This window comes from Rana temporaria, chromosome 1 (assembly GCF_905171775.1).
Source record: "Rana temporaria chromosome 1, aRanTem1.1, whole genome shotgun sequence".
In the NCBI taxonomy this organism is placed as follows: domain Eukaryota; kingdom Metazoa; phylum Chordata; class Amphibia; order Anura; family Ranidae; genus Rana; species Rana temporaria.
In genome coordinates, this window is record NC_053489.1 from 669124260 (window position 1) to 669141794 (window position 17535).

General features: G+C 46.0%; 1 protein-coding gene across 1 annotated transcript in view; it reads right to left on the minus strand.

The window, feature by feature from the left end:
- LOC120944519 (proteinase-activated receptor 1-like) overlaps positions 1 to 14158 on the minus strand; it is a 60485-nt gene extending 46327 nt beyond the window's left edge. Inside the window, exon 1 of the mRNA XM_040358555.1 lies at positions 14011 to 14158. Within this exon, the coding sequence (XP_040214489.1) occupies positions 14011 to 14089 (79 nt within the window). The 5' untranslated portion in view covers positions 14090 to 14158. The remainder of the gene's footprint in view (positions 1 to 14010) is intronic.
- Positions 14159 to 17535: the final 3377 nt, after the last annotated feature.

Here is a 17535-nt window from a genome sequence, read left to right on the forward strand (position 1 = left end):
TCCCCGCCTTACGAACGACCGGGTGACGAACTTCTCCTACTTACGAACCGGGCGCTGCAGGGACCCCCTGCCATTTTCCGCGGACCGTCTGCTGTTTTGCGCATGCGCGGCCAGACGGAGCCTCAGGATATGTCGGAAATGTCCGTAATTGGCCTCGCATGCGCAGAACGGCATTCGACGGTCCATCGGAAATGTCCGTAATTGCCGGTCTGCGCATGCGCGGCCGACTTACAAACATTTCTGCTCTACAAACAGGAGGAAAGTATCTAATGGGTTCGTAACTAGTGTTGCTCACGAATATTCGTATTGCGAATATTCGGCTCGAATATGGCATATTCGAGTATTCGCGATATATTTCGAATTTCGCGGTGAATATTCGCTATTCCGAATATTCGAATTTTTTCAATTTTATTTTTAGAACAGATCACATCCTAGAGATCTCCATCGACGTCTAAAAGCATTGCTGGTATGATTAGAGACCTTGGGCCGAGTAGCTGAAGCGATCATTTTATCTTGCCGAAAAATCGCAATGCGATTATTCGGCAATCGGAATATCGCGCGATTATTTTCTCCGCCCTTCTTTTGCATCAGAGCCAATCAGAGGGCTCCTACCGCAGTTGTCGAAATTCCGCAATCAATTTTGCATTCGCATTTTGCGAAATTTCGATAAAATATCACGAATATTCTGAGCCAATCAGAGGGCTCCTACCGCAGTTGTCGAAATTCCGCAATAAATATCGCATTCGCATTTTGCGAAATTTCGATAAAATATCACGAATATTCTGAGCCAATCAGAGTGCTCCTACCGCAGTTGTCGAAATTTCGCAATAAATATCGCATTCACATTTTGCGAAATTTCGATAAAATATCACGAATATTCTGAGCCAATCAGAGTGCTCCTACCGCAGTTGTCGAAATTTCGCAATTATTTTCGCATTCGCAATAGCGAAATTTCGCAAACATTTAATTTCGATAAAGTATCACGAATATTCTGAGCCAATCAGAGGGCTCCTACCGCAGTTGTCGAAATTCCGCAATAAATATCACATTTGCATTTTGCGAAATTTCGATAAAATATCACAAATATTCTGAGCCAATCAGAGGGCTCCTACCGCAGTTGTCGAAAATTCCGCAATAAATATCGCATTCGCATTTTGCGAAATTTCGATAAAATATCAAGAATATTCTGAGCCAATCAGAGGGCTCCTACCGCAGTTGTCGAAATTTCGCAATTATTTTCGCATTCGCAATAGCGAAATTTCGCAAACATTTAATTTCGATAAAATATCACGAATATTCGAATTTAGCGAATATTTCTCGAATATTCGGCTATATATTCGTGATATATCGTGAAATCGAATATGGCGTATTCTGCTCAACACTATTCGTAACCCGGGGACCCCCTGTATTGGAAGCACTTGTTTTCATTTACATATGGAGTAATCCTCTTCTGCACACAGTCGGATATCGGAAGTACTGTTAACCCTGGTGGGTTTAAAGTGTTGATGCCGAGCATGAGAGTGCAAGGCATTTAAATTTTGTGAGTGCGTTTATTAACTGCTTGCCGACCAGCGCACGCCTATTTGCGTTGACTGAATGGCACGGACAGGCAGAAGGACATATATATATACGTCCCCTTTAAGAAGCCGGCATTGTGCCCGCCAGGAGCTCCGTGACTCCGACCGCGATCGTTTCACGGTGAGGAAGAAGGGGAAATTCTGATGTAAACAAGCATTTCCCCATTCTTCCTAGTGACAGGACACTGATCACAGCTCCCTGTAATCGGGAGCGGTGATCAGTGTCGTGTCACAGTAAGCCCACCCCCCCTACAGTTAGAACACATCCCTAGGCACACTTAACCCCTTCAGCGCCACCTAGTGGTTAATACCTTCACTGCCAGTGCCATTTTCACAGTAATCAGTGCATTTTTATAGCATTGATCGCTGTAAAAATCACAATGGTCCCAAAAATGTGTCAAAAGTGTCTGATGTGTCCGCCATAAAGTCGCAGTCACAATAAAAATCGCAGATCGCCGCCATTACTAGTAAAAAAATAATAATAATAAAAATGCCATAATTCTATCCCCTATTTTGTAGACGCTATGGGCCAGATTCACATAGAATTCCGGCGGCGTAACGTATGTCATTTACGTTACACCGCCGCAAGTTTTAAGCGCAAGTGCTTGATTCACAAAGCACATGCCTGTAAACTTGCGGCGGCGTAGCGTAAATCCGTCCGGCGCAAGCCCGCCTAATTCAAATGGGGCGTGGATCATTTAAATTAGGCGCGTTCCCGCGCCGAACGTACTGCGCATGCTCTGTTTTGAAATTTCCCGCCGTGCTTTGTGCGAAATGACGTCGCACCGACGTAATTTTTTGAACGGCGACGTGCGTTACGTCCTTTCCTATTCCCGGACGTCTTACGCAAAAAAAAAAAAAATTAAATTTGACGCGGGAACGACGGCCATACTTTAACATGGCCTGTCTATTTTTACACCACCTAAATAGCAGCCGTAACTATACGCCGGGAAAAGCCGACTAGCGACGAAGTAAGAGAATGCGACGAACAGCTAATTTGCATACCCGACGCGGAAATTGACGCGAACTCCACCCAGCGGGTGCCGAAGAATTACACCTACGATCCGAAGGCGTACGAAGCCGTACGCCTGTCGGATCGATGCCAAAAGCCGTCGTATCTTGGTTTGAGGATTCAAACTAAAGATACGACGCGGCAAATTTGAAAGTACGCCGGAGTATCAGCAGATACTCCGGCGTAATTTTCCTGTGAATCTGGCCCTATAAATTTTGCGCAAACCAATCAATCAATATACACTTATTGCGATTTTTTTTTTTCACCAAAAATATGTAGAAGAATACATATCGGCCTAAACTGAGGAAAAAAAACGTTTTATATATTTTTTGGGGATACAGTAAAACCTTGGTTTGCAAGCATAATTTTTTCCAGAAACATGCTTGTAATCCAAAGTACTTGTATAACAAATGAGAAAAATATATATAGTTGCGCTAATATCAAAGGAAACCTTTGCGGAGAAGGTGACCATAAATGTGAAAGTTACATGGATGAGCATGAATCATGAATCATGAATTGAATTATATTAAAATGCCTGTTTACATGAACAATACACAAACGTAAAATTAACAAACCATGAAATAGGCCATAGTGTAGACCTATATGCAAAAACCAAATAAGGATCATAGATTGTTGTGAACAAAACATGAACTATGAGCTGCTCTTTCTTCTCAAGATCCGCATCTTCAAACTGCTTACCAGAGCCAAAGGTCCCTTGTGATATAGGACCAAGACCAGCATAAGTGTTAAACCCAGCAGACACGACAGAGCACTGCATCCATAGCGATGATACGATGTGATGATACGACAAACTCCTCTACATAAACGTCAATTGGTAAGGTATCATGCAAAGAAAGCAGATGCCCCGATAGTGTAAAACCAATGACTTTTATTAAAATATAAAACAAACAGTAAAAAACTCACATTTCGTAAGTGTAAGAACAGCCTTAAACCTGTAGCGCCGGCCGGACGCAAACAGGAAAACCCGTCCGTATGGGAAACCGAGCAGATGAGGGTGATGACGTCAGCAAGCCGCTCGTTCCACCTGACGCGTTTCGTGATAGGTCACGTCGTCTCAGGGCACGGAGCATGATGGGACTGTGATGTCATAAGAGGCCTATATTAATCGGTGTGATCCGCGCACGCGGCATTACAGCGGGAGGAAGCGACGTGTCAACATCGAAGAAGAGAGGCAGAAGGCGACAGAAGCCCGGGAGGGGGCCTCTGTAAAAGAGCTAAAGAAGAAAGCGCCCCCCCCGGCGGAAGAGAACCAGATGGCGGTGAAGACCGGGACCCCCCCCCCCCCTGCAGAAGACGTCGAAGAAGCCTGGGAGGGGACCGCTGTAAAAGAGCTAATGAAGAAAGCGCCCCCCCCCCCTGGCGGAAGAGAACCAGATGGCGGTGAAGACCGGGACCCCTGCAGAAGACATCGAAGAAGCCCCCCTCGTAAAAGAGCTAAAGAAGAGAGGGGGGCCCAGAGCTGACTAATAAATTATTTTTAAAACCCTGTGTAGTGTGTTTTTTTACATTTTTTTTCCGCCAGGTGAATGGGGGAATTATTAAAGGGGGCTCCCAGATTTCAATAAGCTCCCCTCATACCCCGACAACCAACGGCCAGGGTTTTCGGTAAGAGGGCGCGTCCCCGCTACCCCAAAGCACCTACCCCCCCCCATGTTGATGGCATGCGGCCTGGCATGGTTAAGGAGGGGGGGGGGGCACTCGCTCGTCCCCACCCCCTTTCCTGACCACCTGGGCTGCTGCTCGGATACAGGTCTGGTATGGAATTTGGTGGAACCCCACACCGTTTTTCCGGCGTACGGTGTTCCCCTTAAAATCCATAGCAGACTCAAGAGCCTGGTATGCTCCTGTAGGGGGAACACATGCCGTTTTTTTATTTGAAATTTGGCGTGGAGTTCCCCCTCAAGATTCATACCAAACGCAGCTGACACAGTGCACTGTGATTACCTGCGGTTATGTGCCGATAGCTGCGGGATTTCGCAGCTGGACGCATTGAGATCTATTTTTTCTATCCGCACAAAACCATGGGTAACAAAACCGCAGGTAACCGTAGTGTCTGAATGATGTCATAGGAAAGCATTGTGTGCTTCTAGCTGCGGTAAAATCTGCAGCTAAAAAAGCACCATTCTATCTGGCCGTGTGAAAGGGGCCTTAAGCCAGGAATGGTGGTTTGTGACAATGGCACCAACCTCCTCTCCGCCCTGCGACAGGGACAACTGACCCATGTGCCCTGTTTTGCTCATGTCCTTAACTTGTTGGTGCAGCGGTTCTTGGGCAGGTACCCGGGCTTACAGGATGTCCTGAAGCAGGCCAGGAAAATCTGTGTGCATTTCCGATGGTCATATAATGCCAGTGCTCGGCTGGCAGACCTCCAAAGGGAATACAACCTGCCCAAGAGCTGCCTAATCTGTGACATGCCCACCAGGTGGAACTCTACGTTGGCCATGCTACAGCGGCTGCACAGGCAGCAGAGGGCCATCAATGAGTATCTGTGCCAATATGGCAGCATAACTGGGTCAGGGGAGCTTGTTTTTTTTCCCCCACGCCAGTGGGCCATGATCAGGGATCATAGGGGCAAGATCAGGGGCAAGATCAGACTTGGACACCTTTCCCACCGAAAATCCTCTGGCTTACTGGGTCTTAAAGGAGTTCTCTGACCTAAAACGTTTAACCCCCGCTGTGCCCGGGCTGTAAAACTATACAAAATAAACTTTCACTTACCTGCCTACGATCCCCCGTTGTTCCGATATCGCCGTCCCGTTCTCCGTTCCCGGTCTCTTCCGCTTCCTGCGCGTCGGTGACCTACAGTGCGCTCAGCCTATTAGCGGCTGCGACGGGACATTGCTGCGGCCGCTGATAGGCTGAGCGCACTGTGAGTCACCGACACGCAGGAAGCGGAAGAGACCGGGACCGGAGAACGGGACGGCAATATCGGAACAACGGGGGATCGTAGGCAGGTAAGTGAAAGTTTATTTTGTATAGTTTTACAGCCTGGGCACAGCGGGGGTTAAAAGTTTTAGGTCAGAGAACTCCTTTAAGGAAGGATCACTGGCCAGAGATTGCACAGTACGCAATTGAGCTACTAGCTTGTCCTACATCCAGCATTCTTTCAGAACGCACATTCAGTGCTGCTGGAGGCTTTGTGACCGATCACAGGGTGCGCCTCTCCACCGACTCGGTCGATCGACTGACCTTCATAAAAATGAATCAGGCTTGGATCACCACCAGCTACCAAGCACCTGATGCTGATGTAACTGAATAATTTTTTTTGAAATGTCAGATCCCTTCAAGACTGCCTATGCTGATGCTGAGTGACTATCCTGTTATGCTGAGTGACTATCCTTTTCCTCCTCAATGATCATGCTGATAGCTTGTAAGAACATTTTTGGTTCTGGGCACCGCCACCAGTGGCTAAGGCCCAATTTTTCTGTCAGGGGCGTGTAATTACAGTTTTTGATGCAATACTTTGCAGCAGGCTCATTTCTGCGCTCCAACTAGAGTATCTGTGAGGCCTCGAACACACGGCCGAGGAACTCGACGTGCCAAACACGTCGAGTTCCTCGGCGAGTTCAGCCCTGAAGCCGCCGAGGAGCTCGGCGGGCCGAGAGCTCCCATAGAACAACGAGAAAATAGAGAACATGTTCTCTATTTTCTCGACGAGTTCCTCGGCGGCTCCATCGGGCCGAACGTGTACACACGACAGAGTTTCTCGGCAGAATCAGGCTCTGACCGAGTTTCTCGCCGAATTCTGCCGAGAAACTCTGTCGTGTGTACGAGGCCTGACTGTGAGGGGTTGCAGTGTTGTGGCACCAGTGGCTAAGGCACAATTTTTCTGCTCCTGTTTAACAGGGGCGTGTAATTACAATTTTTGATGCAATACTTTGCAGCGGGCTCATTCCTGCGCTCTAACTAGAGTATCTGTGAGGGGTTGCAGTGTTGTAGCACCACCACCAACAAAGGCCCAATTTTTCTGCCCTGTTCAACAGGGGCATGTAATTACAATTCTTGATCTAATATTTCACAGCAGGGCCCATTCCTGCACCCACCAAGAGTAACTGGGAGGGCTTACAGAGTTGTGGCACCAGCGCCACCATCACCAACAAAGGCCCAATTTTTCTGCCCCTTTTCAACAGGGGCATGTAATTACAATTCTTGATCTAATATTTCACAGCAGGGCCCATTCCTGCACCCACCAAGAGTAACTGGGAGGACTTACAGTGTTGTGGCACCAGCGTCAGCACCAAAGGCCCATTTTTTCTACCACTGTTCAACAATGACATGTAATTAGAGTTCTTAATATAATAGTTCACACAGCAGGGCGTTCCAGCGCCCGCCGCCCACCAAGACTAACTGTGAGGGCTTACAGTGTTGTGGCAACACCAACACCTAGCGCCCAAATTTCTGCAAAGTATATACAGCAGGCTCCTACTTTCAAACATCCAACTTACAAACGACTCCTACTTGCAAACGGAAGGAGACAACAGGAAGTGAGAGGAAATCTACCCCTAGGAAGGGAAATTCCCTTCTGTAAGAGGTGTCTCCTGTCCACTGATGCTTTATCACCAATCCTTGTTTCAGTAAAAAAATGAAATTTAAAAAAAAAAAATTGTCATTGGGACAGAAAGTGAATTGCAATCTTCTGAACAGATGCACACAGACAGAAAAACAAATGTTACAGGGGTGATAACCCTTCTCTATGTTTTCAGAAAAACTTAAAAATAGATTTTATGGCTGGAGCTACACTTTAAAAAAGTACCAGTTCACAATTACAAACAAATTCTACTTAACAACAAACCTACAGTCCCTGTCTTGTTTGCACCGCCTGTATACTGCTGTTCAAAGTATATAGGGCCAAAGGGGCTTGTAATGACCTGGGGGGAGTGGGACCCATGCTATTTTTCTCAATGATTTTCATCCATATTGCAGGGACCAGACATTACATTAAAGCCGCAAGCAGTTTTAAATGACTTTTTTCTTATAGTAATCTAATTTTGTGCAGGGACAGTTCTAAACACGTGCCACCTCACAGACATACTATAGACACCCGGCAGGTATGATATTTAAAGGAATTTTTATTCTTCTTTTTTTTCACTTTAAGCATCATTAAAATAACTGCTCCAGAAAAAGACCCGGGTTCTCAAACCCGTTTTCCGACAATAACTTGCATATTAGGCTTTAAAATTAGCACTTTTGAATTCTAACGTTCGAAGTCCCATTGACGTCAATGGGGTTCGAAAAATTTGCGGGAATGTTCAGTCCGTTCGAAGGTTCTGGTGCGAACCGAACAGGGGGGTGTTCGGCTCATCCCTACTTGACAGTTATTGCCAAAACCCAAAGTTGACCCAACCTGGACACAGGTAACAGAAACAGTATACACACACTAGGATCCAAGCTGCCAACACTTTGTGTTGGTCTATCGCATAAAAATAGTCCTAACTCTAAAATTTAAGAGCCTCCATAGAGGAAGCACATGCATTATAATGGATAGGCAAAGGGCCGCTGAGCCTGGAGGGAGCCCACCCCTCCATAAAGGCACAGGGGGTGCAATGGAGACCCAGCATATATAGCACAATGGCAGCAAAGTGGCCCAGTGCATCTTCTCACCAGTATTCCAACAGTTCAAACAAATGACCACTGCCCCCACCTATAACTGGCCTTTGCAGCACGGAGCACATGGAAGGGTGACCAGTGTTAATTTCGTCGACTAAAACATTTTAGTTGACTAAATGAATACTAAAACAATTGAGATGATTAAAATACGACTAAAACTAAAATGGCATTTTAGTCAAAAGACTATAATGGGACTAAAACTAAAATGCCATTTTAGTCAAAAGACTTAAACTAAAACTAAATTGAAATTTGACTTCAAAATTTACACTGGTCTGTAGTGCATGTTCATACCTCAATACCATAAATAATAAGATATGAGATTTTTCACTCCTGCAGTATATAATGAGTTTTGAAATTGTAGAGAAATGTTTACTAATGCATTACAATTTTATTACACCCATTAGGCCTAGTACACACAAGAGGATTTATCCGCGGATACGGTCCAACGGACCGTTTCCGCGGATAAATCCTCTCGAGGATTTCCACGGATTTGGATCCGATTAGGATCGAAATCCGCGCCGAAATCCCATTGCGATGACGTGTCGCGCCGTCGCCGCGATGATGACGCGGCGACGTGCGCGACGCGGTCATATAATGAATTCCACGTATGCGTCGAATCATTACGACGCATGCGGGGGATCCATTCGGACGGATTGATCCGGTGAGTCTGTACAGACCAGCGGATCAATCCGTTGGGATGGATTCCAGCGGATAGATTTGAAAGCATGTCTTCAAATTTTTATCCGCTTGAAATCCATCCCAGGGGATAAAAATCCGCGGAAACAGATCCGCTGGGTTGTACACACCAGCGGATCTATCCGCTGGAGCCGGTCCGCGGATCAATTCCAGCGGATAGATCCTCTCGTGTGTACGGGGCCTTAGATTTTAGACGACTAAATACGACTAAAACAATTGCAGAAGACTAAAATGGGACTAAAACTAAAATGCCATTTTAGTCCTAAGACTAAAGCCCTGTTCACACGGGGGTGGATTCAAGAAGCAATTGCGCCTGTGTAACCATAGGTTACACAGCGCAATTGCTTACTTGCCCCGGCGTAACGAGTGCTCCTGATTCAGGAACCTCGTTACGCCAACTGCAGCCTAAGATCTGCGCGGCATAAGGCTCTTATGCCCTCATATCTTAGGCTGCATTCTTGCGATGGCCGCTAGGTGGCGTTCCCGTTGTGCTCAGCGTATAGTATGCAAATTGCATACTAACACCGATTCACAACGTTGCGCGAGCCCTGCGTACGCAATTTACGTTGTTTCCGTACAGCGGTTTTTGCGTAAGGCTGCCCCTGCTATTAGCTGGGGCAGCCAATGTTGCATATACCCGTCATTCCCGTGTCGCGAAATTTGAATGTTACGTACTTTGCGTAAGTGATTCGTGAATGGCGCTGGACGCCATTCAAGTTCACTTTGAAGCAAATGACGATCTTGCAACGTCATTTGCCGCAATGCACGTCGGGAAAGTTTCCCGACAGAGCATGCGCTCTACGATCGGCGCGGGAACGCGCCTAATTTAAATGATTCCCGCCCCCTATGGGATCATTTAAATTGCGCGCGCTTGCGCCGGGCATTTTGCCGGCGCGCCCGCGCAATTTACGGAGCTTCTGCTCCGTGAATCGAGGGCAGCGCAAAAAAATTGCGGGGGCGCAGGGCAACGATTTTGCCTCCGTAATAAATGCGCAAATCTAGCTGAATCCGGGCCATGGGCCAGAATCTCGTCAGGAAAAAAACATAGTTTTTCCTGACATGATTCTTGGCAAGATTCTCTTGCCGGCCGAGTGTACACACACTCAATTCAAAAGAACCTCCGCTCTTTTGAATGGCACAAACGTGGTGACCTCGTCGAGTACGACGAGCATGCGCTCCTCACATTCAATGCCGTCGCCGCCATCTTGCTTCATCCTACCTATTCCTATTCACCCATGCGTCAAAATCATTTCGAGCATGCGCGGGTTTCCATGGAGACAGGTAAGTATACACAAGCTCGGGTTTCTGTGCAGGAAAACACTGCCGAGAATCACGACGAGAAAATAGAGAGCAGGTTCTCTATTTTTCTCGTCGAGATTCTGGGAATTTTTTTTCGACGAGAAACCTGAAAGCCTCGTACACACGCACGGTTTACTCAGCAAGAAAGCTCCGCCAGCAGTTTTCTTGCTGTTTCTGGCCGAGAAAACCGTGCTTGAACCGGGCTTAAAACTAAAACAATTGCAGAAGACTAAAATGGGACTAAAACTAAAATGCCATTTTAGTCCTAAGACTAATGCCGCATACACCCGGCCATTTTCATGACGAGAAAAATGCTATTTTTTAAATTGATCATTAAAAACGGCCGTGTGTGGGCTCCAGAGCATTTTTCTCTACGTGAAAAATGGCCATTAAAAATGTAGAACCTACTCTATTTTTTCTCTTCGTTTTTCACGTGGTGAAAAACGGTCGTGTGTGCGCTTAAACAAGGGGTAAAAAAAACGTGCATGCTCAGAAGCAAGTTATGAGACAGGGAAATTAGCAAAAGCAGCCCAAATGGTGGCGCCATTGGATAGGAACTTCCCCTTTATAGTGCCGTCGTATGTGTTGTACGTCACTGCGCTTTGCTCGAGCATTTTTTATCATGATCAGGCAGGCTTGACAAGAATTACGTTGAGGAAAAACAACGTTTTTTCCATGACATGAAAAATGGTCGTGTGTACATTTTTTAAAATGATGGTGTGTGGGCTTCACATAATTTTTTGGGGTCTGAAAAACGACAATTTTTTTTCCCGAACATGCTGCATTTTTTAACGACGTTTTAAACAATGCCGTTTTTCGGGTTGTAAAAAATGATCGTGTGTGGGCTAAAACGACGTTAAAAACACACGCAGGCTCAGAAGCAAGTTATGAGACGGGAGCACTCGTTCTGGTAAAACTACCGTTCATAATGGAGATAGCACATTCATCACGCTGTAACAGACAGAAAAGCGCAAATCGTCTTTTACTAACAGGAAATCAGCTAAAGCAGCCCCAAGGGTGGCGCCATCCGCATGGAACTTCCCCTTTATAGTGCCGTCGTACGTGTTGTACGTCACCGCGCTTTTCTAGTGCATTTTTTTAAGAAGATAGTGTGTGGGCAACGTCGTTTTAATGATGAAGTTGGAAAAAACAATGTTTTTTCTACATGCCGGAAAACTTATTTTTTTTAATGCCGAAAAATGATCGTGTGTACATGGCATAAGACTAAGGCCTAAGGCCCCGTACACACGAGAATTCAGCCAGAAACTCGATCGGAGACGTATTCTGCCGAGAAACCCGGTCGTGTGTACACTTTTGGCCAAGGAAACCGACGAGGAACTCGTCGAGCCAAATAGAGAACACGTTCTCTATTCCTCGTCAGTCAATGAGGAAACTTGGCTCGTCGAGATCCTCGGCGGCTTCACAACTATGTGTTTTGCCCGTTGAGTTTCTCGGACGTGTGTACGGGGCCTCCGACTAAATCGAAATTGGCTGCCAAAATTAACACTGAGGGTGACGCAGGTCAAACAAAACCAAAGAAAATTCCCAGCTCAACTAACCAACCAGCCTGCAACCAACCAAATTATCCTGTCTACCTGTTTGCTTTAAAAACAGGGATTTCATTTACACACATTTGCAAATACATGTGTAAGCTGCAGAGCCACTTTATGGCCCCCCAGTATTATCTGCAGTTCCAACTCTAAATTTTGAGAACCTCTATAATACAAGCACATGCATTATCATGTATAGGCAGGTGAGCCTGGAGGGAGCCTACTCCTCTTTAAAGGCACAGGGCCGCACTGGAAGTGTTGCCAACCGTCCGTATTTTTACAGACAGTTCGTAAAAACGGGCACTTTTTCCCCCCGTTCGTAAATGTCTGTGGTTGCGGAAATGTGCCAGTAAAAATAGCCGAGATCGGTTTGGCTTGGAACTGCGCATGGAGATTGGAGGCAGGTGGTGGCACCGCAGAGAGGTGTGATGGAAGTTACTGAAATTAATATTTTATTATATGCTACTTTGTGCTAAAATCACTCAAATGTTGCTTTTCTTTTATTATTTCTTTTATTTGCTTTTATTTCTTGATAAACATATGTATGTGTGAGATTATACTACAAGTATTATTATCCTTAAGTGAAATGACAGATTATAAAAAGTTTCAGTACATCTCAACTTGGATTGGAGACAAAGAACTATTAATACCAGACAGCTGTCATCCCTCCTCCCTCTTCACTCCAAAGCCCCCTCCATCAAGGAAAGCCCCTGTAAGCTTGAGTGGATGACCCTGTTTTTCTGGACATTCCACAAGGAACTTTTGTGCCTCGTGGCAAGGAGAACGTGTAACAGGAAAAGACCCTTATATGGACTGACCTATATGAACTGACCTATCAGTGTGTCCATGTGTGATGTCATTTTGTTTATAAAAGACCAATAAAGGCTCCGCCTCTCTCTCTCCGGACGTTGGGAAGGTGAAGGATGTAGACTGTTTCTCTCGTCTGCGTGTTTCACTATTATGGATTTGACTCAGAGGCAGAATGGGTTTATGCTCTGGAATTCGGCCAGAGAATGTCTATTTCAGGGGGATGGAGGCAGGGGGAAATTGGGGCAGGGGGAGATTGGAGGCAGGGGGAGATTGGAGGCAGGGGGTGATTGGAGGCAGAGGGGGATGGTGGCACCTCAGAGGGTGAGGGATGGAGACAGAGGTTGTTGGTAGCACTGCAGAGGGGGATGAAGGCAGGGGACGATGGAGGCAGGGGGTGATTGAAGGCAGGGGGCCTGGGGGAGATTGGAGGCAGGGGGTGTTAGTGGCAGGGGGTGATTGGAGGCAGGGGGTGTTGGTGGCACCGCAGAGGGGGATGGTGGTATCGCAGAGGGTGGGGATGGAGACGGGTTGTTGGTGGCACCGCAGAGGGGGATGGAGGCAGAGGACAATGGAGGCAGGGGGTGATTGAAGGCAGGGGGCCTAGGAGTGATTGGAGGCAGAGGGAGATTGGAGGCAGGGGGGATTGTGGCACCGCAGAGGGGGGGTGAAGGCAGGGGGTGTTGGTGGCAGAGAGGGATGGAGACAGGGGGTGATGTGACTAAATAATTTGCCCTTATTAAATCGAAAATAACCAAAACAATTTTTTACCTTAATATCTACCTTAAAACACATTGCTATTTGCCCAGTGTACTTGTTTGTAGCCTAACTACTGGAATTTGCACCTAAAAATGTAATTTAGTAACGTTTGTGAAATGCCAGTAAAAACTTGGCTGCGCCAGTAAATTTCGGGTGTTGTGCCAGTAAATTTCAATCTGGCAAAACTGCGCACTGGACACCCACTTTTTTTTAGCTAGATTCAAAGAAAATCTGTCAAGTCCTGCCCAGGGGCGGACTGACAACTCATGGGGCCCTCGGGCAATAGAAGATTATGGGGCCCCTGGAGCTTACAGATGACCACCACATTAGGAGGCAGTGCAGAGGCGGGGCAGCTAATATCATGTCGGTTTTGGACATATCAGGGACAGATTTAAAAAAAAAAACATGGATTTTTGTACATACTGTCCATGGTTTTACTGAGCCTGGCAACCCTGATGGGGCCCCCTAGTGGCATGGGGCCCTAATAAAAAATGAAAGCGGCCACCACATCTAAGGAGCAAAAAACTGAAATATATATAAAAAATAAATTGTTTTTGAGTTTAACAAACACTGAGAATACTATTTATTACAATTGCAATTTTGCAGAACATTGAGGTTTTGCCGACAGAATAAGATAGAACCCCCCCCCCCCCTCTAAATATGTGAGTTTATGTTTGCTTACCTGGTGTGTTGGTGCAGTCCATGCTTAATAAGCAGACGACGCTAAGAAAGAAGAGAAGTAACAGAATGTTGGTCGCCATCTAGACGGAGATGTAATGATGAGCACAAAGTCTGTGGATGGATGGACTCCGATTGTCAGTTTGGGAATATCATCCCGTCTGATGATGAGGAGGTAGAGATGATCTTTATATATAAACTTTTTTTTTTTTTATCTCTAAGGGATGGGAGGGTCAGCTCTAATGTACTGAATATGTTGGCTTTTAGTTCCACATTAATAATACTGTTAACAGAGACAGATGTATGCATAAAATGTAGCTTTAATGGTCAAAGTGGATTTTGCATCCAAAATATTTTTTTCATATTAATTGCAGGCTAATGTGTAAGTGTATTTATCAACTCTCACACAAATCACAGTTATTCCCTTAATTGGCTTTGCTCATCAGAAAGGAGCTATCTTTGTTTAGGCGTTAACCACTATATTACCAAAAGTATTGGGACGCCTGCCTTTACACGCACATGAACTTTAATGACATCCCAGTCTTATAGCTGGATTCACAAAGAGTTACGCCGGCGTATCAGTAGATATGCCGACGTAAATCGGAATCTAAGCCGTCGTAAGTTTAAGTGTATGCTCAAACTGAGATACGCTTAAACCTAGCTAAGATACGACGGCCTGCGCCGTCGTATCTTAGGGTGCAATTTTTCCGCTGGCCGCTAGGTGGCGCTTCCGTTGAGTTCGGCGTAGAATATGTAAATGACTCGATACACCGATTCACGAACGTACGTGCGCCCGTCGCAGTAAAGATACGCCGTTTCCGTAAGAGGTACGCCGGCGTAAAGATAAAGCTGCCCCCTAGGTGGCGTAGCCAATGTTAAGTATGGCCGTCGTTCCCGCGTCGAAATTTGAAAATTTTACGTTGTTTGCGTAAGTCGTCCGTGAATGGGGCTGGACTTCATTTACGTTCACGTCGAAACCAATAAGTCCTTGCAGCATATTTTGGAGCAATGCACACTGGGATATGTACACGGACGGCGCATGCGCCGTTCGTAAAAAACGTCAATCACGTCGGGTCACGAGTAATTTACATAAAACACGCCCCCATCCTCATTTGAATTAGGCGCGCTTACGCTGGCCCCATTTATGCTACGCTGCCGTAACTTAGGAGGCAAGTGCTTTGTGAATACAGCACTTGCCTCTCTGACTTACGGCGGCGTAGCGTAAATACGCTACGCCGCCTCAAAGATGCGCCACGTACGCCGCCTCAAAGATGCGCCACGTACCTGAATCTGGCTATTAGTCCGTAGGGTTCAATATTGAGTTGGCTCCGCCCTTTCCAGCTATAACAGCTTCAACTCTTCTGGGAAGGCCGTCCACAAGGTTTAGGAGTGTGTCTTTGGGAATGTTTGACCAATTCTTCCAGAAGCGCATTTGTGAGGTCAGGCACTGATGTTGGATGAGAAGGCCTGGCTTGCAGTTTCTGCTCTAATTCATCCCAAAGGTCTTCTATCGGTTTGAGGTGAAAACCAGTCAGGTTTCTCCACCACAAACTCGCTCATCCATGTCTTTATGGCCCTTGCTTTGTGCACTGGTGCGCAGTCATGTTAGAACAGGAAGGGGCCGTCCCCAAACTGTTCCCACAAAGTTGGGGGCATGAAATTGTCCAAAATATCTTGGTATGCTGACACTTAAGAATTTCCTTTGCTGGAACTAAGGGGCCAAGCCCAACCCCTGAAAAACAACCCCACACCATAATCTCCCCTCCACCAATTGGTTTGGACCAGTGCACAAAGCAAAGTCCATCAAGACATGGATGAGTGGGTTTGGGGTGGTGGAACTTTACTGGCCTGCACCAGTAAAGTCCTGACCTGAACTCAATAGAACACCTTTGGGATAAATGAGAGTGGAGACTGTGAGCCAGGCCTTCTTGTCCACATCAGTGCCTGACCTCTCAATGTGAAAAATATAAAAAAAAACAGCAGTGATTAAATACCGCCAAAGGAAAGCTCTATTTGTGTGAAAAAAATGATAAAAATTTTGTTTGGGTATAGTGTTGCATGATTGAGTAATTGTCACTCAAAGTGTGAGAGCACTGAAAGCTAAAAATTGGTCTGGGCAGGAAGAGGGTGAAAGTTTCCTGTATTGAAGTGACTGTGATAGACCAACACAAAGTGGCACATAATTGTAAAGTGGAAGGAAAATGATAAATGCTTTTCATTTTTTCTTTACAAATAAATATGTGAAAAGAGAGGGGGGTACATTTGTATTCAGCCCCTGATATCCCTAACTAAAATCTAGTGGAACCAATTGCCTTCAGAAGTCACTTAATTAGTAAATAGAGTCCACCTGTGTGCAATTTAATGTCAGTATAAATACAGCTGTTCTGTGAATACCTCAGAGGTTTGTTAGAGAACCTTAGTGAACAAACAGCATCACAAAGGCCAAGGAACACACCAGACAGGTCAGGGATGAAGTTGTGGAGAAGTATAAAGCAGGATTAGGTTATAAAAAAAAATCCCAAGCTTTGAACATCTCACAGAGCTCTGTCCAATCCATCATCCGAAAATGGAAAGAGTATGGCACAACTGCAAACCTACCAATACATGGCCGTCCACCTAAACTGACCGGGCTGGGCAAGGAGAGCATTCATCAGAGAAGCAGCCAAGAGGCCCATGGTAACTCTGGAGGAGCTGCAGAGATCCACAGCTCAGGGGGGGAGAATCTGTCCACAGGACAACTATTAGTGGTCTCTCCACAAATCTGCCCTTTATGGAAGAGTGACAAGAAGAAAGACATTGGTGTGAGAAAGACATAAGAAGTCCTGTTTGCAGTTTGTGAGAAGCCATGTGGGGGAGGGGACACAGCAAACATGTGGAAGAAGGTGCTCTGGTCAGATGAGACCAATATTGAACTTTTTGGCCGGTGGGGGAAAACTAACACTGCACATCACCCTGAACACACCATCTCCACCGTGAAACATGGTGGTGGCAAAATCATGTTGTAGGGATGCTTTTCTTCAGCAGGGACAGGGAAGCTGGTCAGAGTTGATGGGAAGATGGATGGAGCCAAATACCAGACAATCTTAGAAGAAAACCTGTTATGCAACGTACACACAATCGGATTTTCCATCGGAAAAACCTTGGATGTTTTTTCTGATGGAATTCCGCTCAAGCTCGGCTTGCATACACACGGTCACACAAAATGTCTCTGAACTTTCGACCGTCAAGAACGTGGTGACGTACAACACTACGACAAGCCGGGAAAATGAAGTTCAATGTTTTGGAGCATGTGTCGGAATTTTGCGCATCGGAATTGCCACAGACGATCGCAATTTCCGATCTGAATTTTTTCCGTTGGAAAAATCGAGAACCTGCTCTCAATCTTTTGCTGGTGGAAATTCCGACAGCAAAAGTCCGATGGAGCCTACACACGGTCAGAATTTCCGACAAAATACTCACATCAGACTTCTTCTGGCGGAAATTCCAACTGTGTCTACGTGGCATAAGAGTCTGCAAAAGACTTGAGACT